At 37.5% G+C, this 24,643-nt stretch overlaps 1 protein-coding gene across 1 annotated transcript in view; it reads left to right on the plus strand.

The window, feature by feature from the left end:
- The window catches only part of MALRD1 (MAM and LDL receptor class A domain containing 1), a 597,692-nt gene that overhangs the window by 397,069 nt on the left and 175,980 nt on the right, over positions 1-24,643 (plus strand). The window contains exon 31 of the mRNA XM_005687912.3: positions 7,300-7,461. Coding sequence (XP_005687969.3) covers positions 7,300-7,461 — 162 coding nt within the window. The remainder of the gene's footprint in view (positions 1-7,299; positions 7,462-24,643) is intronic.

The following is a 24,643-nucleotide window of genomic DNA, read 5'->3' on the forward strand; positions in this document are numbered from 1 at the left end:
ATCAGTCCTTCCAATGAACACTCAGGACTGATCTTCTTTAGGATGGACTGGTTGGATCTCCTTGCAGTCCAAGGGACTCTCGAGAGTCTTCTCCAACACCACAGTTCAAAAGCATCAATTATTCAGCACTCAGCTTTCTTTAAAGTCCAACTCTCACATCCATACATGACCGCTGGAAAAACCATAGCCTTGACTAGACAGCTACTTTGTTGGCAAAGTAATATCTCTGCTTTTTAATATGCTGTCTAGGTTGGTCATAACTTTTCTTCCAAGGAGCAATTGTCTTTTAATTTCATGGTTGCAGTCACCATCTGCAGTGATTTTGGAGCCCAAAAAAATAAAGTTAGTCACTGTTTCCACTGTTTCCCAATCTGTTTCCTATGAAGTGATGGGACCGGATGCCATGACCTTAATTTTCTGAATGTTGAGCTTTAAGCCAACCTTCTCACTCTCCTCTTTCACTTTTATCAAGAGGCTCTTTAGTTCTTCTTTGCTTTCTATCAAAAGGGTGATATGATCTTCATATCTGAGGTTATTGATATTTCTCCCAGCAATCTTGATTCCAGCTTGTGCTTCTTCCAGCCCAGCATTTCTCATGATGTACTCTGCATTGAAGTTAAATAAGCAGGGTGACAATATACAGCCTTGACATACTCCTTTTCCTATTTGGAACCAGTTCTAATTGTTGCTTCCTGAGCTGCATACAGATTTCTCAAGAGGCAGGTCAGGTGGTCTGGTATTACCATCTCTTTCAGAATTGTCCATAGTTTACTGTGATCCACAGTTTACTATGATGCCAAAATCAAAGGCTTTAGCATAGTCAATAAAGCAGAAATAGTTGTTTTTCTGGAACTCTCCTGCTTTTCCAATGATCCAGCGGATGTTGGTAATTTGATTTCTGGTTCCTCTGCCTTTTCTAAAACTAGCTTGAACATCTGGAAGTTCATGGTTCACATATTGGGTATATGAAAATGAATAAGACATTGTATTAGGTATCAGAAATTGACTTTCTACTGTGGAAAAACAATTAGAGGTGAAAATATATTAAAATATGAAGTTATTTGCTTTTTAAAAAGTTTGTAAATAAAAGGATCCCTGGTTATTTTCTTTAAATGTAACAGGTACTTTCAGGAATAAAGTTACCACCAGTTATTTGGGGAGTATATATGAAGAATAATGTGTATGTGTGTGTACATCTTTAGACGAACTATAAAAATAGACTTTAAAACATTAGAAAGAATTTCAAGTCCTTTGGTTTTTCAGGTGTGAATGCTGCCTCTGCTCTCTCTCTCTCTTTTTTTTTTTATTTATTTTTCTTCTCAGAGAACCTTACATGATTTTTATTTTTCCCACAGCTATTTGAGGTACTGATGTAAAACACACAAAGGCATTTTTGACTTTCAAAAACTGAAGTCCGTTATATACCCATATCTGTTAGTGTTGCTCATGACTTTGATGAACAACACTGGGAAATATTTGAATTCATTAAGCTAAAACCAATATATTGAGAAGTGAATAGTCACTTTTCTTAAAACATCTTGATAGATTTTGTTCGTATCCAAAAGGAACATTGCGAAGCACACAGGGATATTCAGGTGACTTTTTTGATTCTGCAAAGGCTTCCCTGTGGCTCACATGGTAAAGAATCTGCCTGCAGTGCAGGAGACAGGAGCTCAATCCCTAGGTTGGGAAGATCCCCTTAAGAAGGGTATGACAACTCACTCCAGTATTCTTGCCTGGAGAATTCCTTGGACAGAGGAGCCTGGCAGGCTACAGTCCATGGGGTCATAAAGAGTCGGATATGACTGAGCAACTAACACTGATGCTTCAGATTGACTCCCTCAATATTTTATATTGCTGATCTTTTGGATGTAGTAGAGACATCAGCATTGGATTCCTGCAGGCAGAGAATCTACTGTGGATAATGGAACACTTTCAAAGTGACCTTTGAAGAAATAAGGAAAGAATTGACCTTTGAAATTATTAAACTGGAGTCTTCATTTTTACTTTGAACATCATTTCTTGGGCAATTATTTAAATTCTTAGAGACTCACTTTTCTTATCTATGCAGTAGATATAATATACAGAGTGCTTTGAGAATTAAATGAAATAATGTAAAGGATATATTTGTTCAGTCTTTGAGGATTAATGTTAGCTTCTTTCATAATATTGTTTTTATATTCCCTTGCAATGTGTCAGTCATTGTGAATGCCTTATTTACATGTCCTTTATACTCATCAGACAATAAATGCAGCTATTCCTTATGACTAAATGTTGACTGTAGGTTATGAGCAAAGATAAATCTTTCTTTTGCATCTCTACCTCTTGCTGCAAAAATGCATAGTTGATAGGAAAGGAGAGCAATTCTTTTTAAAAGAAACAGTTACATTAGAAAAGATGTCCTTTTTTTTTTTTCATGGAAGGAAGGTATTACTTGAAACAGGTATTAAGAGTGCTTCATATTCTAGGCTAGGGAAGCAGAGAATGAGGCAGCTACTTTCTCTCCTGTCTTTTACAGTGATGAACATCATTATCAACAGTCTTTCCCACTGTACCCAGATTCTCCAAAATTCTTTTGAATGCAACTTTCCAAGAAGTCATGTCACAATGAGAAGAAATTATTTAATAGCCCTATGTTGTATATTGTTGTGTTAGTCACTCTAGTCGTGTCCGACTCTTTGTGACCCCAAGGACTGTAGCCAACCAGGCTCCTCTGTCCATGAATTTCTCCAGGCAAGAATACTTGAGTGAGTTGCCATACCCTTCTTCAGGGGATCTTCCCGATCCAGGGATAGAACCTGGTTCTCCCACCTTGCAAGCAGACTCTTTACCAAGTGAACCACCAGGGAAGCCCATGTTATATATTATGGTGTTGCAAAATAAGGTGGCTACGTGGATGTGAGAATTAAAAATAATTAATGATGGAGCCATCTGTTTAATATAAGTGAGTTGATTAATGTTTGTACTGACCATGCAACCATATGGCTGAATATTGTACCAATGGAAAAATGCCAGTTGTGTAAGAGTGTTCGTAATGCTTTGAATCAATTCAAGGAATCATGATAAAGTTCACAATTTGGAAATTATTTTTTCTAAAGCCGTAGCCATGTCAAAAATATTGATACATATTAATCATCAAGAAATATTACAAATTGTTCATATCATCTATCATTCAATAATTAGTGTAGAATCATTATAGCTTATGTAATGCAGTTAATAATAATACCTGATCACATGGAAATGTTTATAGTAATTCAGTGGTGGTTGTTGTTCAGTCACTGTGTTCGGCTCTGCAACCCCATGGACTGTAGCACACCAGGCTGCAGTGGTAAATAACAATTAGGGTGACGATGCAAAACCAAGAAGTAATAAGTTGCTAAATAAATAGTAGCAATTAAAATTACTGTTGTAAAACACCCCCACCACCACCACACACCCCTCACCCCTGAGAACGGACATGATCTGGAAAGAGAAAGATAAGACCTAGGTTGGACTTTGAAGGAAAATTATCATTTGCTAGATGGAATGGAGCAAAGAAGGTAAATTAATACACTTGTAGAGAAATTTGAAACTTGTCAAGTTTAGGCTGCAGAGCAATCTTTGCTGCTTGCTTATCCATGTTTTTGTTAAAAAAACAGAATTCCAGTTTTACTTGGGGCAGCATTATAACCAGCCACAGATACTATCTTCTGCAGCTTCTTTGTAGCCACTAGAGGCCCATGAGATATACATGGCAACTGGGGGCAAGTATCACTTTCAAAAAGAAAAAAGTGACAGAGTGGGCAAAAAGCTTTTCTCTTCTTTCTTCTTCCCATTGCTTTCAATGCCATGAATATTTGTGGCTCTGGGAAGTACAGCATCATCTTGCAACCGTGAAGGAACATGAGGATAAGATGACAGTAAGGAAGGATGGAAGATGTGTGCTTCACGCTGCTCACTGGAACTGCAACCACAGTGCTCCAATTCTTCGGCCACCTGATGCAAGGAGCTGACTCATTGGAAAAGGCCTTGATCCTGGGAAAGACAGACGGCAAAAGGATAAGGGGGCAGCAGAGGATAAGATGGGTACATAGCATCACTGATTCAATGGACATGAGTTTAAGCAAACACTGGGAGATAAGTGAAGGGCAGGACAGCCTAGTGTGTTGCTGTTCATGGGGTCACAAAGAGTCAGACGTGACTTAGTGACTGAACAACAACAACAGGATGCCAACCTTATACTGACACCTTCCTGACCTATTGTTAATTGAGATAAATGAATTCTTGTCTATTTACGCTATTATTTGGGCTTTCAGTACCTGAAACTAAATGCATCTCTGATACAGACAATAAGAAAAACGTATTTTCTAAAATGACAAGAAGTCGAAAGCAATTTAGAGTTGGTTAATTTAGTAACTTCTGTCGTCAAAAGTATAGAACTGTTTGCCCTCCATAACTCTTTAAGTTCTGCCTCCTTCAGATAATGAACGGTCTTATAAAGTCAGCTCCCCTTACACATCTTTGCAATGATATCCTGAGAAAGAACAGATAGATTTTCTTCCTTTTGACTTGTTTTTAAGAATAAAGAAATATTTTCCTAGTTGTCTTTTTCCTAGTAAGTCTCATTGTCAGAAATATATCTCAAGACTGCCTTAAACCAGTGAAGACAAGGGAAATTTGAACATTACATCATGATTGCTTAGATAAACTGTGAGGCACCGCTGGAGCTATGATAGCAGCTGTTTGACTCTTCAGACACTCTTCATAAAACTTCAGTTCTTCCCTGTTAATAAAACTGCAGTTATGTCCTGGACCAGAGAGAAAAGGAAGGACTGACAAGTAGCATCCAATTGCTAGAGAGAGTATGCAAAAAACAAGAGTAGTTTAACATGAAAGTTGAAAAAAATGTCAATTTTATTTAAGAGATAATTTACTGAAAAATTTTGTAGAGACAGTTTGAAGACAAGACAGATTTCAGCCTTAAAAAAATTACATCAACAGAAAGGTTATTGTACTCAGGACTAGAAGTCTTGAGGGCATTTTCAAATAATGTGAACACCTGAATATTTTGAGCAAGGGAAATAACAGAAGGGAAGTCTGAAAGATGATTGATGGAGTTTGAGTTTATAAGGTTGATAGCATGAAGGTTACAGTAAGGCAAGAGGCTTCTTAACTCAGCAGCTTAAACCAATGGAACTAGAACAGGGACTATGGGGCTGCAAAAAAGGAGTGAATTAAACAAATTCTTGAAGGGAGATTATACAGATGTTGGTAGATTAGATACGTAAATAAGAATGCAAAATCAAAAGATAACTTCAAAGTTTGAATCTTTAGAAAGAGAATATTCATGCTATGATATAAATCAATCTCAGAGAAGAACCCATTTGTTGGGATCGATGATGAGTTCATTTTAGGATTGTTGGCTTTGAGATGACAATTGCATATTCCAAGTAGAATATTCAACAAACATTTGTAGAAAAACAGCTGCATTTTATTGTGTCTGTGGATTCGTAGATCATTTGCACAAGAGTATGAAAGCCATGAGAAAGAATGAATGAAGGTATACAGAATGAGACTTTTAAATTTTATGTAGTTTTTTTTTTTTTTTAACATGAGGGGCACCCTAGCTACCTCTGCAAGGTGAGAAAGGAATTAGTAGAGAATGTGTGTTTGAAAGATGTGGAAACTTTGTGTAACTTTGAAATAAATGAAGCCTTGGAATGCTAATAGCAGTGCTTGATAAGCAATTGATTAGCAAGATTAGCCCCAGAAAAGGGGAAAACAAAAGTGACATAATTTGAGTTAGAGAGGCTGAAATGTAACAGAATGAATCCTGATCGGGTAGATATCTTGAGTGTCAAATATGAAGTTTAATATTAAATAGAGTACAAGAATTAGGGCAAAGGTGATCACAGAGAATAAAAAAAGGATGTAGAATAATTATGTTACAGAAATACAGTAGAACTTGTATGTGACTTCATTTTAATAAACACACAATGGCTGTCTTTTCTGTAACCTTGGACGATTCTGGATGTTTGCAGTTGGTTAGCTAAACACTTGGAGAAACTGTTCCTCACTTTTATCCATATTGCATAAGTATGATATATATCTATCTATATCACATAATCCTGGCATGTAAACATAAAAAGGATATACAGAGCCCATAAATAAACATGTAAAAATCAATGGATCATAAGTCATGGAGAATGAATGAAAGAAATGTACATAATTAAAAATGATTCTAGTTTATAGAAATAAGATGCAATCATGCCAGAGAAGTAAAAGGCCAATATTTTATGAAAATACTGTCAGAGATTCAGAAAGTTTTCTATAAAAATAGTAAAGCTTTGAATACCTAATGTTTGGCATCCATTTTAACAGCAAGTTGTCCTGTGACAATGTGTCTATACATGCTCATAATAGTTTTATGTTAAGAAAAAGTTTGGAACGAGAAACCACCTGGAGAAGAAGTGTTAAAATAATACAAACTTCATCTTTCAAAAAAGAAAAAAAAAGTCAATGACAATCTCAGTTGATTCATACTGATTAAACCATCCAATAATTCATTCTGTCTCTGTAACACAGTTTTTACAGTGAATGCTCAAAAATAATAACTGCTATGCAAAAAGAAAATTAAAGAAAAATGAAAGCAGATATCAGCGTGTTATGATGGCACTTTTCACAGATGACTAACTAGTAGACAATCAGTTATTATCTAGTAATTTTTCTCATTGTGAACAACTTAATATTTTAATGAGTTATCAATCAACACTTTTAGAAGAGAACTTCTTTCATTATTTAATGACTGGCTCTGAAATGTTTATGTGGATGATGGGTATGGTAGCAGAGAGGGTTTGCGTCATGTACTGTTTACTACTTCTCCCAAAGGCACCTTTTCATTAATTATTGACTTTTCCTCTATAATGACCCTTGCTGTTCAAGCACTACAGTGCACAGAGGGACTAAATTAATCATCCAGACAACTGGAAATATTTAATTATTTGACCTGAATTATCAGCATTATCGTAATGTTATATTCATTCTTCATGTATAGATACAGTTTTATCTATCATCTAAAATGTTACTAGTCAATTCGTGTAAATCCTTAATGGCTAAATGACAGTATTCATGCACTTCTAGATTCTGTGATAAAAAAAGCTTCAGTGTACAACTGATATTTCCAATGAATACAAATGCCATGATTCTTTAAATTTTTAAATAGAATATGCACATAATAGTTTTAAACCATCCCAAATGAAGTATAATATCAAGTGTGACATACATTTCTAGAACACGCCATTAATATTTTTGTTTCCTTAGGCCAATATACAGGCACAGCAGGAAGCTGCAATTTTGAAACAACTTCAGAAAACTGGACCACAGCTTGCCATCTTACTCAAGAGTCTCAAGATGACTTGGATTGGGCCATTGGCAGTAGAATTCCTACAGAAGCATTGAGTCCAGACCCTGATCACACACCAGGTAAATCTAGGAGAGAGAGCCAGGCCAAAGAGTCCACTGGGTGGTAATCTGCTTTAACTATTTGAGTGAACATCAGCGTGCCTTCCTTGTGTCTTTGTGGAGATAGAACTCAGTATCCTTTATGAAAAGAGAGTTAGTTCCTTTTGGTTATCCCCTGAATTATTTAACAGACCTAGAATTGATATTGCTACAACAAAGTGATCCATGACTCATATTTTAAGAAACTCAGATTTTTTTTATGGTACCCTAAAGGCCCAGGGCTTCTCTGGTGGCTCAATGGTAAAGAATCCACCTACCAATGCTGAAGATGTGAGTTCAGTCCCTGGGTTTTGAAGATCCCCTAGAGAAGGAAATGACAACCCACTTCAGTATTCTTGCCTGGGAAATCCCATGGAGAGTGGAGCCTGGTAGGCTACAATCCATGGGATTGCAAAAAGAGTCAGACACGAATTAGCAACTAAATAGCAACAATAAAGATGACCTTAAAATTTCTTAATTGGGGCAGGGACAAGTAGGGGATGTTTGGATTAATGCATGAAGTAGACAAAAGAATATAGTTGGCATGCTACCACAGTGATAGCTAGCTGGCCATCAGTTTCATTCCAGGCCCTCTGAAGTGAAGCGATGATAGACGGAATGAGCATCAGTGAACCCTGAACAAGCTTTGCTTCCTGCTGGTGGTTTGAGAGTAAGGTGATCTGAAATGGTTTTACAAGTAATAGAGTCAGAGCAGAAGTAAACTTGTATTCTTGTTTGCTTTTAACCTGAAATTTTACCTGATGCTTAACACTTTTCTCTTCTTAGGAGTCAAACTTTCTTAGGAATTAAAAATAACTTTTTTCAGTGATAAATTTTCTTAGGGACAAAACTATTCTTAGGGATAAAATCTAACTTTTCTTTGAGATAAAAAAAATCATCTTAAATATTGTGATGATTAATTTTATGTATCATCTTGGGGTGTGTTTTGGGATGAGGTTAACATTTAAATTGGTAAACTTGGAGCAGATTACATGCCATATAGTGGGTGGGCCTCACCCAATCAGTTGAACACCTGAATAGAACAAAAAAGACCAGCCTCTCTGAGCAAAAGATAACTCACCAACAGATTGCCTTTGGACTTTCACTGCCCTGTTGGCTTTCTTTCTGCAAATATGGGGCTTGCCAGCCTCCATAATTACATGAGCCAGTTCCCTTAATAAATGCCTTGCTATGTTTACACATACCCTATTGGCTATGTTTCTCTGAAGAACTCTAATTAATACAGCATTCCCCAAAATAATTGAAGCATAGGCTCAATGAAAAAGAACAAGATTGCATGGAATTAAAATAATTTTTCATAGAAAGGGTATTTAAGATTGGCTCATCCATTTTATGTCCAATAAATGAGAACATTACTTTTATTATTTATATATTCCAGACAGATTGAAAATATCATGATTTCAATTACAGCTTGGATGTGCATTTTTGTTTAAAGCTGTTTCCTAATTCAGTTTCAGGTTGAATGTTTCTATTCCTTTTGACCTGTCAAGTTGTATTTCCTCTGCCTTTCATCAAGTTTTTATTTCCTTAAAAAACAGATGAGATTAGTATATATCAGCTGATAGGGTAATGGAACAGGATAGAGAATTAAGGCACTTGGGTAAATAATTAGAAGAGTTTAGTGTATAACAAAGGTTAATTCACTGGGAAAAAGATGTATTATTTAGTGTGATGCTGGCATTGCTAGTTATCCACCTGGAAGGAAATTAAATGAAATTCTAGTTTTTCTTCTGAATATTTCATATATAACCATATATTCTAAATGGATTAATGATATAATGTAATAAATCAAAATAATAAAATTCTTTCAAGAAAACATAGGGTAAGCTATGTGCAATTTAAAGAAGTATCTACCTTCCAAAAGGTACAATAAATAAATAAATAAATAAACCACACGTATTTAAAGATATAAAATTATAACTATGATCTAAAAATTTCATAAATAAAATCAACAGGCATATAATAGATTTGAAAATTCTTTTCTTTATATATTGCAAGTACATAGGTAGGTAACTCTTATAGACTTCTTAGAAATGGCAGTTTTACCAACCAGGGAAGATTTGCATAACCAATTCACAGATGAACAAATTCAAATAATCAGCAAATATATTAAATGATGCTCAAGTTTGCAACTCATCAGAAAAATGCAAATTAATAAGATGGGAAGGGATTTTTCAGAAGCCACTCACAGATGGCTGAGTGATGGAATTGGGGAAAGAGGGGAAAGACACTCATTCATGGTTGTGGGAAGTTTTCCATTTTGGGAAGTATTCTGTCCATATAGAAATATAAAGACCATTATAAAGAAATATAAAGACCATAAGCATATGTATGTAAGGATATTTATTTCAACATTGTTTGAGGTTGAAAAAATGGGAAGTAACATAAACATGGGGCTTCCCTGGTGGTTCAGATGGTAAAAATTCTTCATGCAATGCAAGAGACCAGTGTTCCATCCTTGGGTCGGGAAGATCCTCTGGAGAATGGAATGGCTACTCACTCCAGTGTTCTTGCCTGGAGAATTCCATGGATTGAGGAGCCTGGCGGACTACAGTCCATGGGATCACAAAGAGTCAAATACAACTGAGTGACTTTCACTTTCAACATGAGTATGCATCATTCATAGAATCATTTAATCATTCACTTGTTCATTTATTTATCCATTTATTAAATGCCAAGCACCATTCTAGGGCCTGGGGAAACATTAAGAGGATGAAACAGACAAAAATCATCACCACAGTGGACTTTGCATTCTAGAAGGGGGAAACAATGGTAAATAAACATATAAGTAAAAAAGTCATATGGTCAGTTAGAGAAAGAAAGAATAGAGGAAGTAGGTTCCCGAAGGCTAGTGGATGGATTGGGAGAGGGTTGTAATTTAAATATGCTGGTCAAAATAGGCTGCACTGAGAAAATGCCATTTGAAAAATGACTTGACAGAAGTGAGAGAGAGTGATACAGGTAGGGACCTAAGGAGAGGGTGTACTAGCCTGAGGAATAGCCAGTGCCAAACACGCTGAAGTCAGAGTATGCCTGGTGAGAGTTTTGGCAATCTAATTAATTGCTGTGGAGCTTCCCTGTACACTCTGTGATGTTTGGCAGTGTCCCTGGCCTCTACCCAGCTAATATCAGCACCACTCCTCTCTCCAGTGTTGAAAGCTCAAAATATCTTTAGAAATTGACAACTACCACCAAGGAGCCAAAATGGCCCCTTGTCAAGAATCTAGAGGAATAGCCAAGGTAATTGATTCAATCCACAGTGCACAATATCACGCGGCCACTGAAAAGAGTGCAGTGCCATACAGTTGGCTTATAAGGATTTCCAAAAGATATTCTTAAAGGAGTGAGATAACATGCAAAATGATTATATGATGTAATCTAATATTTCTAAACAACAATGACTGACACCCTCTTATCTGTGCATGCATTTAACTCCGAATGTAAATATTTATAGAATAACAATGTGAAAAGAAGATGAGAAAGGATATACATCTGTTTATTAACATGAATTATGTAGACGGGTGATAGAGTTGGAGCAGAGGAGAGGAGAAAGAAATCCAAAAACAAAAAGAATAATTGAAACCAAGAATGACACCTTGAAAGAAACGCTAGCATACATGATAGCAGCACAATTAAATGTGTTTGTGGAAAATGTGGTGGATATTTTTAAGTTTTACTCCTTAAACAAACCTGAACTATTGCATTTCACCCTTAGTATTTAAAATTTTTTCTTCAAGAATTCTTTTCTTGAATTTTACATTACTGAAAATACATTTTTTCTAAAACATTTTAAATAAGCAGAAAAAAGAAAACTCTAGTCATTCCAGTAGAGTGCTTATACTTTTAAGCTTCATATCTGTGTGTCCTGTCATTCTTTCTTAATGTACACATTGGCCAATAAAAATAAAGTTTCTACTTGATCCAATAATTAAAAAAAAACCATAGTGTGAACAAGTTTATCTTATGCAGTACATTTAGTAACATAATTGTAATTATATCATAGTATTCTACTTGTGGATATATCATGATTTATAAAATTATCTAATGGTAAATTCTTAAATTATTTCCTAACATTTTCAGTATAACAAACATCACAACAGTCAATACGCATTTAGATGGAACTTTTTTCTTTTAGCCTTTTCTGATAGTCTCTGAGGATAAATATTAGTTTCTCTTCCTTGAGAAATTAAGAGAAATAAACCGATATTTATTTGCTACTAAGATCCAGAGGGGACTTCCCTGGTGGCTCAGACGGTAAAGTGTCTGCCTACAATGCGGGAGACCTGGGTTCGATCCCTGAGTTGGGAAGATCCCCTGGAGAAGGAAATGGCAACCCATTCCAGTACTCTTTCCTGGAAAATCCCATGGATGGAGGAGCCTGATAGACTACAGTTCATTGCGTTGCAAAGAGTCAGACACTAGTTAACATATAATATAATAATATATAATACAATATAATATAATCAGTTCAGTTCAGTTGCTCAGTTGTGTTCAACTCTTTGCAACTCCATGGACTGCAGGATGCCAGGCTTCCCTGTCCATCATCGACTCCCACAGCTTGCTGAAATTCATGTCCATCAAGTCAGTGATGCCATTCAACCATCTTATCCTCTGTCATCCCCTTTTCCTCCTGCCTTCAATCTTTCCCAGCATCAGGGTCTTTTCCAAGGAGTCAGTTCTTTGCATCAGGTGGCTAAAGTATTGGAGTTTCGGTTTCAGCATAAGTCCTTCCAATGAATATTCAGGACTGATTTCCTCTAGGAAATATAATACAATATAATAGTTTAGAGAAAAAGAAGTATAATCAATGGACATGAGAAAACTTCCATGCATTGTCCCAAAAGACAAACATGAGTGATCTATTGATCATTTCTAATGTAACATTTAAAGAATATTAATGATTATTTTTATTTAACTTTTATAGCTAGTGTGAGTTCATTAAAGACCACATGAAAAGTCTTCCGTCTGGTTCTTTATGCAATATGGTATATGTCATGTTATTCACAGATAAGGAAAAGTAATCATGTGGACAGAATACTTTATTATCTTCCCTGTTAATCACTGTGCGAGACAGTTTATTTTTACTGAGTGCTCTTTTCAAAGCGGCCTGATTATATCACCCAGGCTACACCACTGCAGCTCACTCAACTTGTTTAGGCATCACTGAGACAATGGGCTGCTAAATAGATTGTAAGGACATTAATTAATGTTGACCCTCTGGGAAAAACAAAATTCTTTGTGAGAAGGCCAACAGATTCAAAGAACCCACGGTCTTTTTCTAAGCATCACAACCTTGCTGTTAATTAAAGCTGCATTTATGGATCTCTTCACTTGTTGTTACCAAGATGAAGAATTAGATACATAAGGAGGGCATTCTCAATGTCCATCACAGGCCTATTTATGAGTCTTTTTGGGGCCATCACCAAAGTTGTAGAGAGAAACTGCAAGCATTAATTGACTCTTCAGTCTGCACATGAATAGTGTTCGGACTGAGTGTATATGAGTTTTAATGGCAAGAATGACATTTGCGTGACATAAATTAACAGGGGCAAAATGCAGCAGGCTGCTGTCTCTTTTTTCCCTTCCCTCATAACTTTATTTTCTTTTTAATGTTATAATAAATTAACTCTCTCTACAATTAGACTATGAACTCTGATAGGGTATACCAAAGTCACATCTTTTGCTATTTTTATATTCTTTCCAGAATTTATAATTGAATAGACCTTACTGAGTATTTATGTAGGCCTCACGTGACCTAGATGTATGTTTGTCTGTATTTTACAAATTTTTTGGATTAAAGAATGCAGTGTGGTTTTCCTGAGTGCCTTCTAAATACCACACACAATGTGTTGGAAACCACATTAAGTGAATGTTTGGAAGGTAACTGAAATGGAGTATATTTCCTTATATGAGCCACATGCTCACTGGTGTGCAGTTCTCTACTCACAGCTCAAGGTCAAAAAGTAAAGCTGCAAACAATCTTAGTGATACTAACACTCTAATGCGTATGTTAGTAGTTTAAAGCTTTAAGTGTTCAACAAACAGAACTTAACTTGGTACTTAGTTGATAGAGCCCTGCAGGCTTGATGGTGATAGCTGTATTTCCTGTTGGGCAGACAGGACAGATACTATTATTATTCCTGCATCAGAGATGAAGAACAAGAGAAGCTGAAGGTCTTCTCTGAGTCTGTGTACTGAGCACCCATGTCAGAACAGAACCCCTAGTGTTTGGAACTTCATCCAAGCTGTTTCCTTCACTGTCTTGCTTTATCCTTAGGTACAGCTTTGCCTGAATCTTCTTAATGGCCTCATTTGGGGCCACTTAACCTTTTCTTTCTTATGAGTTATGTCGCCATCTCACCATGGTCTCTGATAGAGCAGGGAGAGTTGAGGCTCCGTCAGGGAAATGGTGTGTTATATACAAAAGCCAGCCCTCACTCACATGTTCATCAGACCACTCACTTTGATCTTATCCACACACACTCATGCACACCTACACACACATGTAGAAAGAGATAACAACTGTACTTTTCACACATTTTAGAAAATTCCCATCTTTGGACCAGAAATGTTTGAGGTATTCCAGTTCAGTTCAGTTCAGTCACTCAGTCGTGTCCGACTCTTTGTGACCCCATGAATCGCAGCACGCCAGGCCTCCCTGTCCATCACCATCCCCTGGAGTTCACTCAAACTCACGTCCATCAAATCCGTGATGCCATCCAGCCATCTTATCCTCTGTCGTCCCCTTCTCCTCCTGCCCCCAATCCCTCCCAGCATCAGAGTCTTTTCCAATGAGTCAACTCTTCGCATGAGGTGGTCAAAGTACTGGAGCTTCAGTTTTAGCATCATTCCTTCCAAAGAAATCCCAGGGCTGATCTCCTTCAGAATGGACTGGTTGGATCTCCTTGCAGTCCAAGGGACTCTCAAGAGTCTTCTCCAACACCACAGTTCAAAAGCATCAATTCTTTGGCGGTCAGCCTTCTTCACAGTCCAACTCTCACATCCATACATGACCACAGGAAAAACCATAGCCTTGACTAGACGGACCTTAGTCGGCAAAGTAATGTCTCTGCTTTTGAATATACTATCTAGATTGGTCTTAACTTTTCTTCCAAGGAGTAAGCGTCTTTTAATTTCATGGCTGCAGTCACCATCTGACAGAAGGGAATAAAAAACCCGATGGGATCAGAATAAGTGAAGTGAAAACAGTATAAATCTCAGCCCAGGGGAACATGGTTCCCTCTAGATCTTCCCAAGGAAACTACACAGATATTCTCAGATTAAAGTCAAAAGTACTGTCCTGGACAGAATGGTGTCCCTCCCTCAAAATTTAGATGTTGAACCCTTAACTCCCAATGTGACTGCATTGGAGACAGGGCCTTTAAAGAGGTTGTAAGGTTAAGTGATGTCATGAATTGGGGGACCTTCATCCAAAGAACTGGAGAACGCAATGGCATCCCACTTCAGTACTCTTGCCTGGAAAATCCCATGGACAGAGGAGCCTGGTAGGCTGCACTCCACAGGGTTGCTAAGAGTCAGACACGACTGAGCGACCTCATTTTCACGTTTCACTTTCACGCATTGGAGAAGGAAATGGCAACCCACTCCAGTGTTCTTGCCTGGAGAATCCTAGGTGCCGGGGTCCAGCCCCGGTGGATCCAAGGAAATTCGAAAGGTGAATGGTGTAGGCGAGAAAAGCTTATTTATTTAGAAATATAAGATTAGATTAGGAAGAAATAGTGTAGTAGGAAAATTTAGTGAAGAAAAGAGGCTGAATAACTTGATTTACATGGAGCACTAATAAAACTTCAGGACAAGAAGTTTGCACCATCTACGTTTGGCCACCAGTGCCCGTTTGAATATCGGAGAGTGTCCTGCCATGGGCTCTCTCTCTCACGGAACTTAAAAGCTGGGGCAAGTAAGTACACATGGCGAGCTTCCATGCCCCAGATGGGAATTCAGCCAGAAAATAGAGTCAAGAGACACAGAGGAAACCAGTCCAGTGACTGGCCCAACCTCTATTGTTGTAAAGGCTTTTTATACCTTTTTTTGTACATAGACATCAATGGATAATATAAAATTATGCAGCATCAGCAGCCCTGACTCTTATCAAAACCAGGCTTTCTTTCTGCATACCTAGTTGTATACACAAGTCTTAGGTGATTTACATCATCTTCTGGCCAGAGGGCCAGTTAACATTTTACGGCCCTTTTCTGATAAGGGTTTGTCAACCAGAAGACTTATTTGTGTTGAAAATGTTGTTCTTCCCAAAGTCTGGTGCCACTCTCAGAAAGCACTAAATAAAGTTACATTCTTACATAGCAAAGGCACAACAATTTACAACAAGTAAAAGGAGTACAGTGATTTATAACAAAAGAAAAGTAATTAACTCAAAAGTCTAGTGTTGCTAACATCAAAACTACTATATTCCTTTTTCTATATCCCAATTACATTGATTAATATCCTTCAGGTGTTAAAAGATAAAGAATATGGAAGCCTGGCAAGAGTCATTGACTCAACAGTGAAAACCCATCACCAATATGATTTTTAGCTCTTTAGAAAAGGCTCTGTATCTTTAAGATGCTTTAAGCTTTGTGCCTCTCTCGGTTGAAGGGCTGTAAACAAGTCACAAATTGTAAAATGTCCGAGGGAACCTGTCAGGCAGGTTAGAGAGCCATCGAAGGGGTTTGAGCTGATGCAGGAGACTGAAGCCCTGAATTAACTTTTTTCCAGAGAATGTCAGAAGAGTGAAAAGCACAGTAATAAAGCAGGGCAGACTCTGGTTTTGGGGGGTAGATGTTCAGGAAAACTCAGGGGGAACCCCTGAAGCCAGATCACGCCTTTGTGTTTTGTTGAGCTTCCTTCCTCATGACCTTTGCCATGGGCGGGATTCCTCACACTGGCTCCCTGCACCCAGGGACAGGGGAGCCTGGGGGGCTGCCATCTATGGGGTCGCACAGAGTTGGACATGACTGAAGTGACTTAGCAGCAGCAGTATCCAAAGAACTTACGTCCTTATAAGAAGAGGAAGACACACCAGGAGGCACTTACCCAGGGGAAAAGCCCTGCAAGAATTCGCAGTGGAGGAGGCTGTCTTCAGGCCAAGGAGAGAGGCCTCAGGAGAAACCAACCCTGCCAGCACCTGGATTTTGGACTTTGAGACTCTAGAACAGTGAGGAGATAACTTTCTTTGATTGAAGCGCATAGTCTGTGGTATTTGTTTTCACAGCCTGAGCTGACTAATACAAATACCAGGAAAGGTTGTGAGGAATTCTTCAAAGTCCCTGAGAAGCAGCACGCAGAACACCTGGTTGAATTGGAACTTGGCACCACCTTTTGTATTTCCTTCCCAGGACCATGGTTTCTAAGCACAACTGCTCACAAGAGTAGCTTTTTCTCACAGAATAAAATCAGTGAAATGTCATCTAAGGAAAGCCAGGCATCTGCCTGCAAAATGATTATCATAATTTAATTACATCCTAAAAAAGAAGCAGGGTTATATTGAGGATTATACAGGATCCATACCCTAGGTTTTCAGGGGGAAATAAAGAAAGATAACTCTGTCTAGGAATAAAAGAAAATCAAAGAGGCAATCTGCCTGTCTGCCAACCCTTCACCTCACAACCAAGGATGATGTTTCTCAAACTTAGTTAAATATTAGAACCACCTGGAGAGTTTAAACAAAATATTAATACCTGGATCCACCCACAAAGATTCTGACAAAATCAATCAGTGCTGTGACCTGGGCAGCAAGATTTTTAAGAACCCTCCTTGAGTCTAATGTGTATCCCAGGTTGAGACATACTGTCCCATCTTAGGAATGTCTGTGCATCTTTGTGCCCAGCCCGCCTGCCCAGCACCTGCTCCTTATTCTTCCAATCAGAGGGCAACTCTGTGGGAAAAACAGTTCTGGTTAACAGCAGTGAATATTCTTTCCTGACAGCTGTATACCAAGATATATCTATATATCTTTCCTGATACCTATATAATATATAGCTATCCTCATTCAAAGTTGAAATAGATAGCCAAGCATCACCAAGCATTTAAAAACAACCAATATCATGAAAGATAAGGATGTAAAAAGGGAACAATTACCCTGGAGGAAGGAGATAACTTAGTGCAGTAGACATTTGTCATATTCTTGTTGTTCTTTAGAAAGATGTTTATTTACTACTGAGCCTTAAGAGTTCCTTCTCACCCAACTTGTCCTGTGCTTATGATGACAGCTGCGAATCAGATGCACATGAGTTTGATTTGAAAGCAGACAACAGTTCTCCTCCTCCATTTTTAATGGAATATAATCATTTCCTGAAAAAGCTGGGAATATAGATACTCCCACTTATACATATATGTATACATATATATATTTATGCTCTAATAAATATACTTTTACCCATATTAACATGAATATAAAATATATTCCTACTGTCTAATATTTAATTATAATGAACTAAAACTCATCTTTGTGTAATATGTTTATGAAATATGATAGACTTAATATGGTAGAAATATATACTGACCTGTATTTAACATATAAACATGTAATTTGATATTCAGGGTTACTTTCAAGTAGTCTAGTGGTAGTGAGGATATGAGTGTTAATTTAGAAGAAACGAGAATGACCATGGGTTGAAACTGTTGAAGTTGAATTTTGCATAGATGGGATTTCATTATGCTACTTTTTTATAATTCAGTATAAATTTGAAATTTCTCAAAGATGTTTAAAAAATATTTCCCACAAAATATGAATGCAACTTAAGTGAAAAAAAACCCTGGTAATATGATATCTAGTGTGAAATAAGAATTTGATATTCAGAAAGCACCAAAGGAGTTATACACAAGGTAGAAATGAAGACATGAATGCAATAATTGAAATAATCTCTTCATTAGATTTTCAAATGATACTCAAGGTATATAATTTTTTTTTTACTTTATCCAGTTTTAAGATTGAATGATAGCTACGGTATCCAAGATAATGTGGTATTAGCAGAGGTATAAATACTGAGATCAGTAGGATAACATAAAGAACTCAGTAACAGACCAAAACGGCCATACAAAACTAGACACATAGTCATTTGAAAGGCCTTGAGATGGGTTCAGAGTGAATACATGATTATTTTTATATCTTTCTATACAGTATATTTCTTAACGTGAGGTAATACTATCACATGTTGCTTTAAAAAATTAAAGGAAGGAATCTCAAAATACCCTGACAAACGATATAAGTCATTAATCCATATACTGGGACTAAGCCAATGGTGACACTTGCGAAATTCACCTCTACCTGTACCAACACATGCTCGTTTTAACCATTACAATTCTAGTCAGTCTACTTGACAGTAAATCTTCACACGATCTTTTGTAAGATTAGAAATGAGGTTCCTTCTCTGACTGTATTGTTATCATTTAGCTTGATTTAGCTGTGTGTTTCGTTTTATTGTGGCTGCAATTCAACCTCTAGAAAATGACTAAAGTGTTGCTGAAGCCTCTCTAAGGAGGAATCAGAGGGAAGAGCTGGGATTCACCTGGAAAGGTGGCACTGTTACTCCGTGCTCCTCACCCCACAGACAAACAAAGAAATAGATTAAATATGAGTGTTGGCTGGTTAAAGACACATGACACATTACGTTTCAAAAATATCAGTCAATTCAGTAAAATGGGCTTGTTCCCACATATGTCTTTTTCTCCTTAAATATGAAAGTGTATCATAAGTCAAGCCTTCATATTTCTCATAAAGACACATGCTACTCAAGGGTAGAGACAATGCTATAGAACAAAGGTGTGTGTGTTAGTCACTCAGTCATGTCCAACTCTTTATGACCCAGTGGACTGTAACCCACCAGGCTCCTCTGTTCATGAAATTCTCCAGGCAAGAATACTGGAGTGGGTTGCCAGTTCCTGCTCCGAGAGTATATGATTTTTAAATATGTACATATTTTAGCTGATCCTTAAACAATACATTGGAATTTATTATGTGTTTTTATACATAATAATGCATAAGTTTTGTATTATGTATTATTAAATAATACTATTGCATAATACATCTTATATGTTATGGGAATTTGGGGGGATACTCCAAGGGGAGTGAATTACTAACACACTTCTACTAGTATTCTTTATCATCATCATCACATTGAAGTCTGAGAAGAGTGTTAAAGGAAAACATCTGTAATTTGTGTAATTCTTCAGCCACTGCTTAAAAAACACATGTAACCGGGGACTTCTCTGGTGATCCAGTGGTTAGGGCTTCGCCTTCCAACGCAGGGGGTGCAGGTTCGATCCCTGGTTAGGGAGCTAGGATCCCACATGCCTTGGGGCCAAAAAACAAAACATAAAACAGAAGCAGTATAGTCACAAATTCAATAACGACTTTAAAAATGGTCCACATCAAAAAACCTTAAAAGAAATGCTTGTGACTAAATGGAAGAGTTTCTACACATGTGTGACAGATAAATGAAATTATATACATTGTGTGTGTGTGTGAGTCATTCAGTCATGTCCGACTTTTTGTGACCCCATGGACTATAGCATGCCAGGCTCCTCTGTCCATGGGATTCTCCAGGCAAGAATACTGGAGTGGGTTGCCCTGCCCTTCTCCAGGGGATCTTCCTGACCCAGGGATTGATCCCAGGTCTCCCACACTGGGGATAGATTCTTTACCATCTGAGTCAAATCATACACTGACATGGTGAAAAAAAATTTTTTTCAGTTATTCATACAGTATATTGTTGTTGAGCTCCCCTCTTTTTTGTTGTTGTTGTTAGCTGCTCTTCTAGTTATTTGGAATATATGTTGAATATGTCAAGAAAGGATCTCTGCTGTCATGTGGCTGACACTGTAGCAGAGGAGAACAAAAAATAAATATCAAGCATTTTAAGTAAAAACCTTGTATGGTGTGTGCAAAGTTAACTGCTAGGAGAAAGAAAGGAAAAGTGGAGCCTTCAAAAAAATATCACCCAGGAGCCAGTGGGGAGTAGCGTAGGTGTTACAAAGGTGAGGAGGTACTACAGGTTAAAGACATTTTTGTCTGTAGCCACTAGAATGAGTCGACCTGCATTACTGTTTCTATAAAGGGTTGTGAATGGAGGTTGAATAGTTTTGTTCTTATCTATTCACGAAAATCCAAACAAAAGGAATTTTTTTACAAACAAAATAAGGATAAATTTCAGAGGGATTTAGAAGAAGAAAACTAACATCTGTTAAATGTTTCCTGAGAATCAGAAACAGTAAGAGAATTGCTTCTGTTATCTCATTTCATCCTTTTAATACAGTGAGATGTAGAAGATACTTAATTCTTTAAAAGGTTGAAAAAACTTGACTAAGTCACAGGGGAGACTGGAATATTGAACTCTCTGACTAAAACGCTTTCTTTTACAGCCTACACTGTCCAAATGTGGTAGCCACTAGCCACATGGAACTGTTGAACCCTTGAAATGCAGCTGGTCCAAATGTTAAATACACACTGTTTCAAATATGGCATACAAAAGAAAATAGAGTTTAGGAAAATCTCATTAAGAATTAAGAATTTATTGATTATATGTTGCAATGATAGCATTTGGGAACATTCAGTTAAATAAGTTGTATTACTAAAGATTAACCTATTTCCTTTCACTTTTTAAAATGTGTTGCTAAAAATTCTAAACCTACATATGGGATTCACTGTTTCTGTTGAACGGCTCTGTTCTATAATACCCTGGACACCTAGAGAAGGCTTTCTCATCTCTCAAGTGAAAAAAAAAAAAAAAAACACTTGAACTAACTAAAGAAATACTGAAAAACATCCATCTCTTTGAAGATGAGCAGCCTCTTTTTTTAATATAAATTTATTTATTTTAATTGGAGGTTAATTACTTTACAATATTGTATTGGTTTTGCCATACATCAACATGTATCTGCCACAGGTATACACGTGTTCCCCATCCTGAACCCCCCTCCCTCCTCCCTCCCCGTACCATCCCTCTGGGTCGTCTCAGTGCACCAGCCCCAAGCATCCAGTATCATGCATCGAACCTGGACTGGCAATTTGTTTCATATATGATATTATACATGTTTCAATGCCATTCTCCCAAATCATCCACCCTCTCCCTCTCCCACAGAGTCCAAAAGACTGTTCTATACATCTGTCTCTTTTGCTGTCTCACATACAGGGTTATCATTACCATCTTTCTAAATTCCATATATGTATGTGTTAGTATACTGTATTGGTATTTTTCTTTCTGGCTTACTTCACTCTGTATAATAGGCTCCAGTTTCATCCACCTCATTAGAACTGACTCAAACGTATTCTTTTTAATGGCTGAGTAATACTCCATTGTGTATATGTACCACTGCTTTCTTATCCATTCATCTGCTGATGGACATCTAGGTTGCTTCCATGTGCTGGCTATTATAAACAGTGCTTCGATGAACACTGGGGTACATGTATCTCTTTCAGTTCTGGTTTCCTCGGTGTGTATGCCCAGCAGTGAGATTGCTGGGTTATAAGGCAGTTCTATTTCCAGTTTTTTAAGGAATCTCCACACTGTTCTCCATAGTGGCTATACTAGTTTGCATTCCCACCAACAGTGTAAGAGGGTTCCCTTTTCCCCACACCCTCTCCAGCATTTATTGCTTGTAGACTTTTGGATCACAGCCATTCTGACTGGCATGATATGGTACCTCATTGTGGTTTTGATTTGCATTTCTCTGATAATGAGTGATGTTGAGCATCTTTTCATGTGTTTGTTAGCCATCTGTATGTCTTCTTTGGAGAAAGGTCTATTTAGTTCTTTGGCCCATTTTTTGATTGGGTTGTTTATTTTTCTAGAATTGAGCTGTAGGAGTTGCTTGTATATTTTTGAGCTTCTTGTTTTTGAATTCACATACTTGCCACTAGAAAATGCAAAAATGACCTAGTTAACCCTGGTGGCTCAGATGGTAAAGAAAGAAGTTTGATCCCTGGGTTGGTAAGATCCTCTGGAGGAGGGCATGGCAACCCACTCCAGTTTTCTTGGCTGGAGAATCCCCAGGAACAGAGGAAACTTCAGACTATAGCCCATGAGATCTCAAAGAGGTGGACACAACTGAGTGACTAAGTATAGCACAGCACAACTTCGTCTACTTTATGCAAAAGGTACTTTGAAAAAAAAACATATAAAAAGTAAAGTGGGGTGATTATAATCTTATCTGATATGTTGTCTTTATAATATTGTATTGTATGTGTTATATCCTAATACTTAAACCTTAGCATGCTGTTTTCTTATGGTATCAGTAATTTCTGTGTCTAAAAATACTGCTTTCTGAATTATTGCCCAACTATTGTGACTTCTTTCAATAATTTTCAAAGAGAAGAATCAGTCTTTATTTCCATATTTTCTTTCATTCGTCTTTTATATATTTTTCTTTCTCTAATATGTAGTTAAAGCTCAAAGTTGATATGTTATTGATTTTATGAAAGTACAGATTTGGAAAATACCAATTAGACAATAGTTATTACTGTATAACATCTGTATGATGACAGGTTGTGCGTCAGTGTTTTTTCTCATTTTCTTCTATTTGTACCTCCTCTGTCCCCTTCACTTCTCTTCTATGATGTCGTCAAACACATAGCATCAGGTAAAAGGAGATTTTATCAAGAATAATGATATAGATTATTAGGACAAAATGAGTAATATTAAATAACATAACATATTTTTCTGATTTTCTATATATCTTTTGGTAACCTTTAATGTCATCTCATAAAATAATTTGGCTCTAATATTTAATAAGTAATGCATTAATTCAGTGACTAAGTAAATACTTCAGAATGAAAGAATACTAAATGATCTACATATGCCTGGAGTATATGTACTACATGATCTACATATACATAGAGTATATGTACAGATGGAGAGAGGTTTTGTATAGTACAGATGAAGAGAGGGGTTTTATTATTATCATTTATTTCTTTTTACTACTAAAACTTGAGCACTGTTGTATGTAACTAAGGGCTTCTCTTGTAGCTCAGTTGGTAAAGAATCTGCCTGTAGTGCAGGAGACCTGGGTTCGACCCCTGGGTTGGGAAGATACCCTGGAGAAGCAAGTAGCAACCCACTCTAGTATCCTTGCCTGGAAAATCTCATGAACAGAGGAGCCTGGTCAGCTGCAGTCCACGGGGTTGCAAAGAGTCGGGCACAACTGAGTGACTAACACTTACTTACTTCAATTCAGTTCAGTCGCTCAGTCGTGTCCGACTCTGCAACCCCATGAATCGTAGCACACCAGGCCTCCCTGTCCATCACCATCTCCCTGAGTTCACTCAGACTCACGTCCATCGAGTCAGGGATGCCATCCTCTGTTGTCCCCTTCTCCTCCTGCCCCCAATCCCTCCCAGCATCAGAGTCTTTTCCAATGAGTCAACTCTTCGCATGAAGAGGTGGCCAAAGTACTGGAGTTTCAGCTTCAGCATCATCCCTTCCAAAGAAATCCCAGGATTGATCTCCTTCAGAATGGACTGGTTGGATCTCCTTGCAGTCCAAGGGACTCTCAAGAGTCTTCTCCAACACCACAGTTCAAAAGCATCAATTCTTCAGTGCTCAGCTTTCATCACAGTCCAACTCTTGCATCCATACATGACCACAGGAAAAACCATAGCCTTGACTAGACAGACCTTAGTCAGCAAAGTAATGTCTCTGCTTTTGAATATGCTATCTAGGTTGGTCATAACTTTCCTTCCAAGGAGTAAATGTCTTTTAATTTCATGGCTGCAGTCACCATCTGCAGTGATTTTCAAGCCCCCAAAAATAAAGTCTGACCCTGTTTCCACTGTTTCCCCATCTATTTCCCATGAAGTGATGGGACCAGATGCCATGATCTTCGTTTTCTGAATGTTGAGCTTTAAGCCAACTTTTGCACTCTCCTCTTTCACTTTCATCAATGTAACTAAATAGAACAAGCCTGGTTATCAAAAATTGTGACTGTGTAACTGGTAGTCACTGAATGCCAATCACCAGGTCCCTGGCTTTCTTTTCTAATCCTCATAATACCTTGAGGGTTTTACTGAAGAGAAAATGGATGCACAGAGAGAATAACTTGCCCCCAGCCACACAGAAGACACTTGTTGAATCCAGCATTGAAACTCATATCTCTCTAAAGCAGAAGCCTGCATGTGTAACCCTCGATCTCT

This window comes from Capra hircus, chromosome 13, assembly GCF_001704415.2.
Source record: "Capra hircus breed San Clemente chromosome 13, ASM170441v1, whole genome shotgun sequence".
In the NCBI taxonomy this organism is placed as follows: domain Eukaryota; kingdom Metazoa; phylum Chordata; class Mammalia; order Artiodactyla; family Bovidae; genus Capra; species Capra hircus.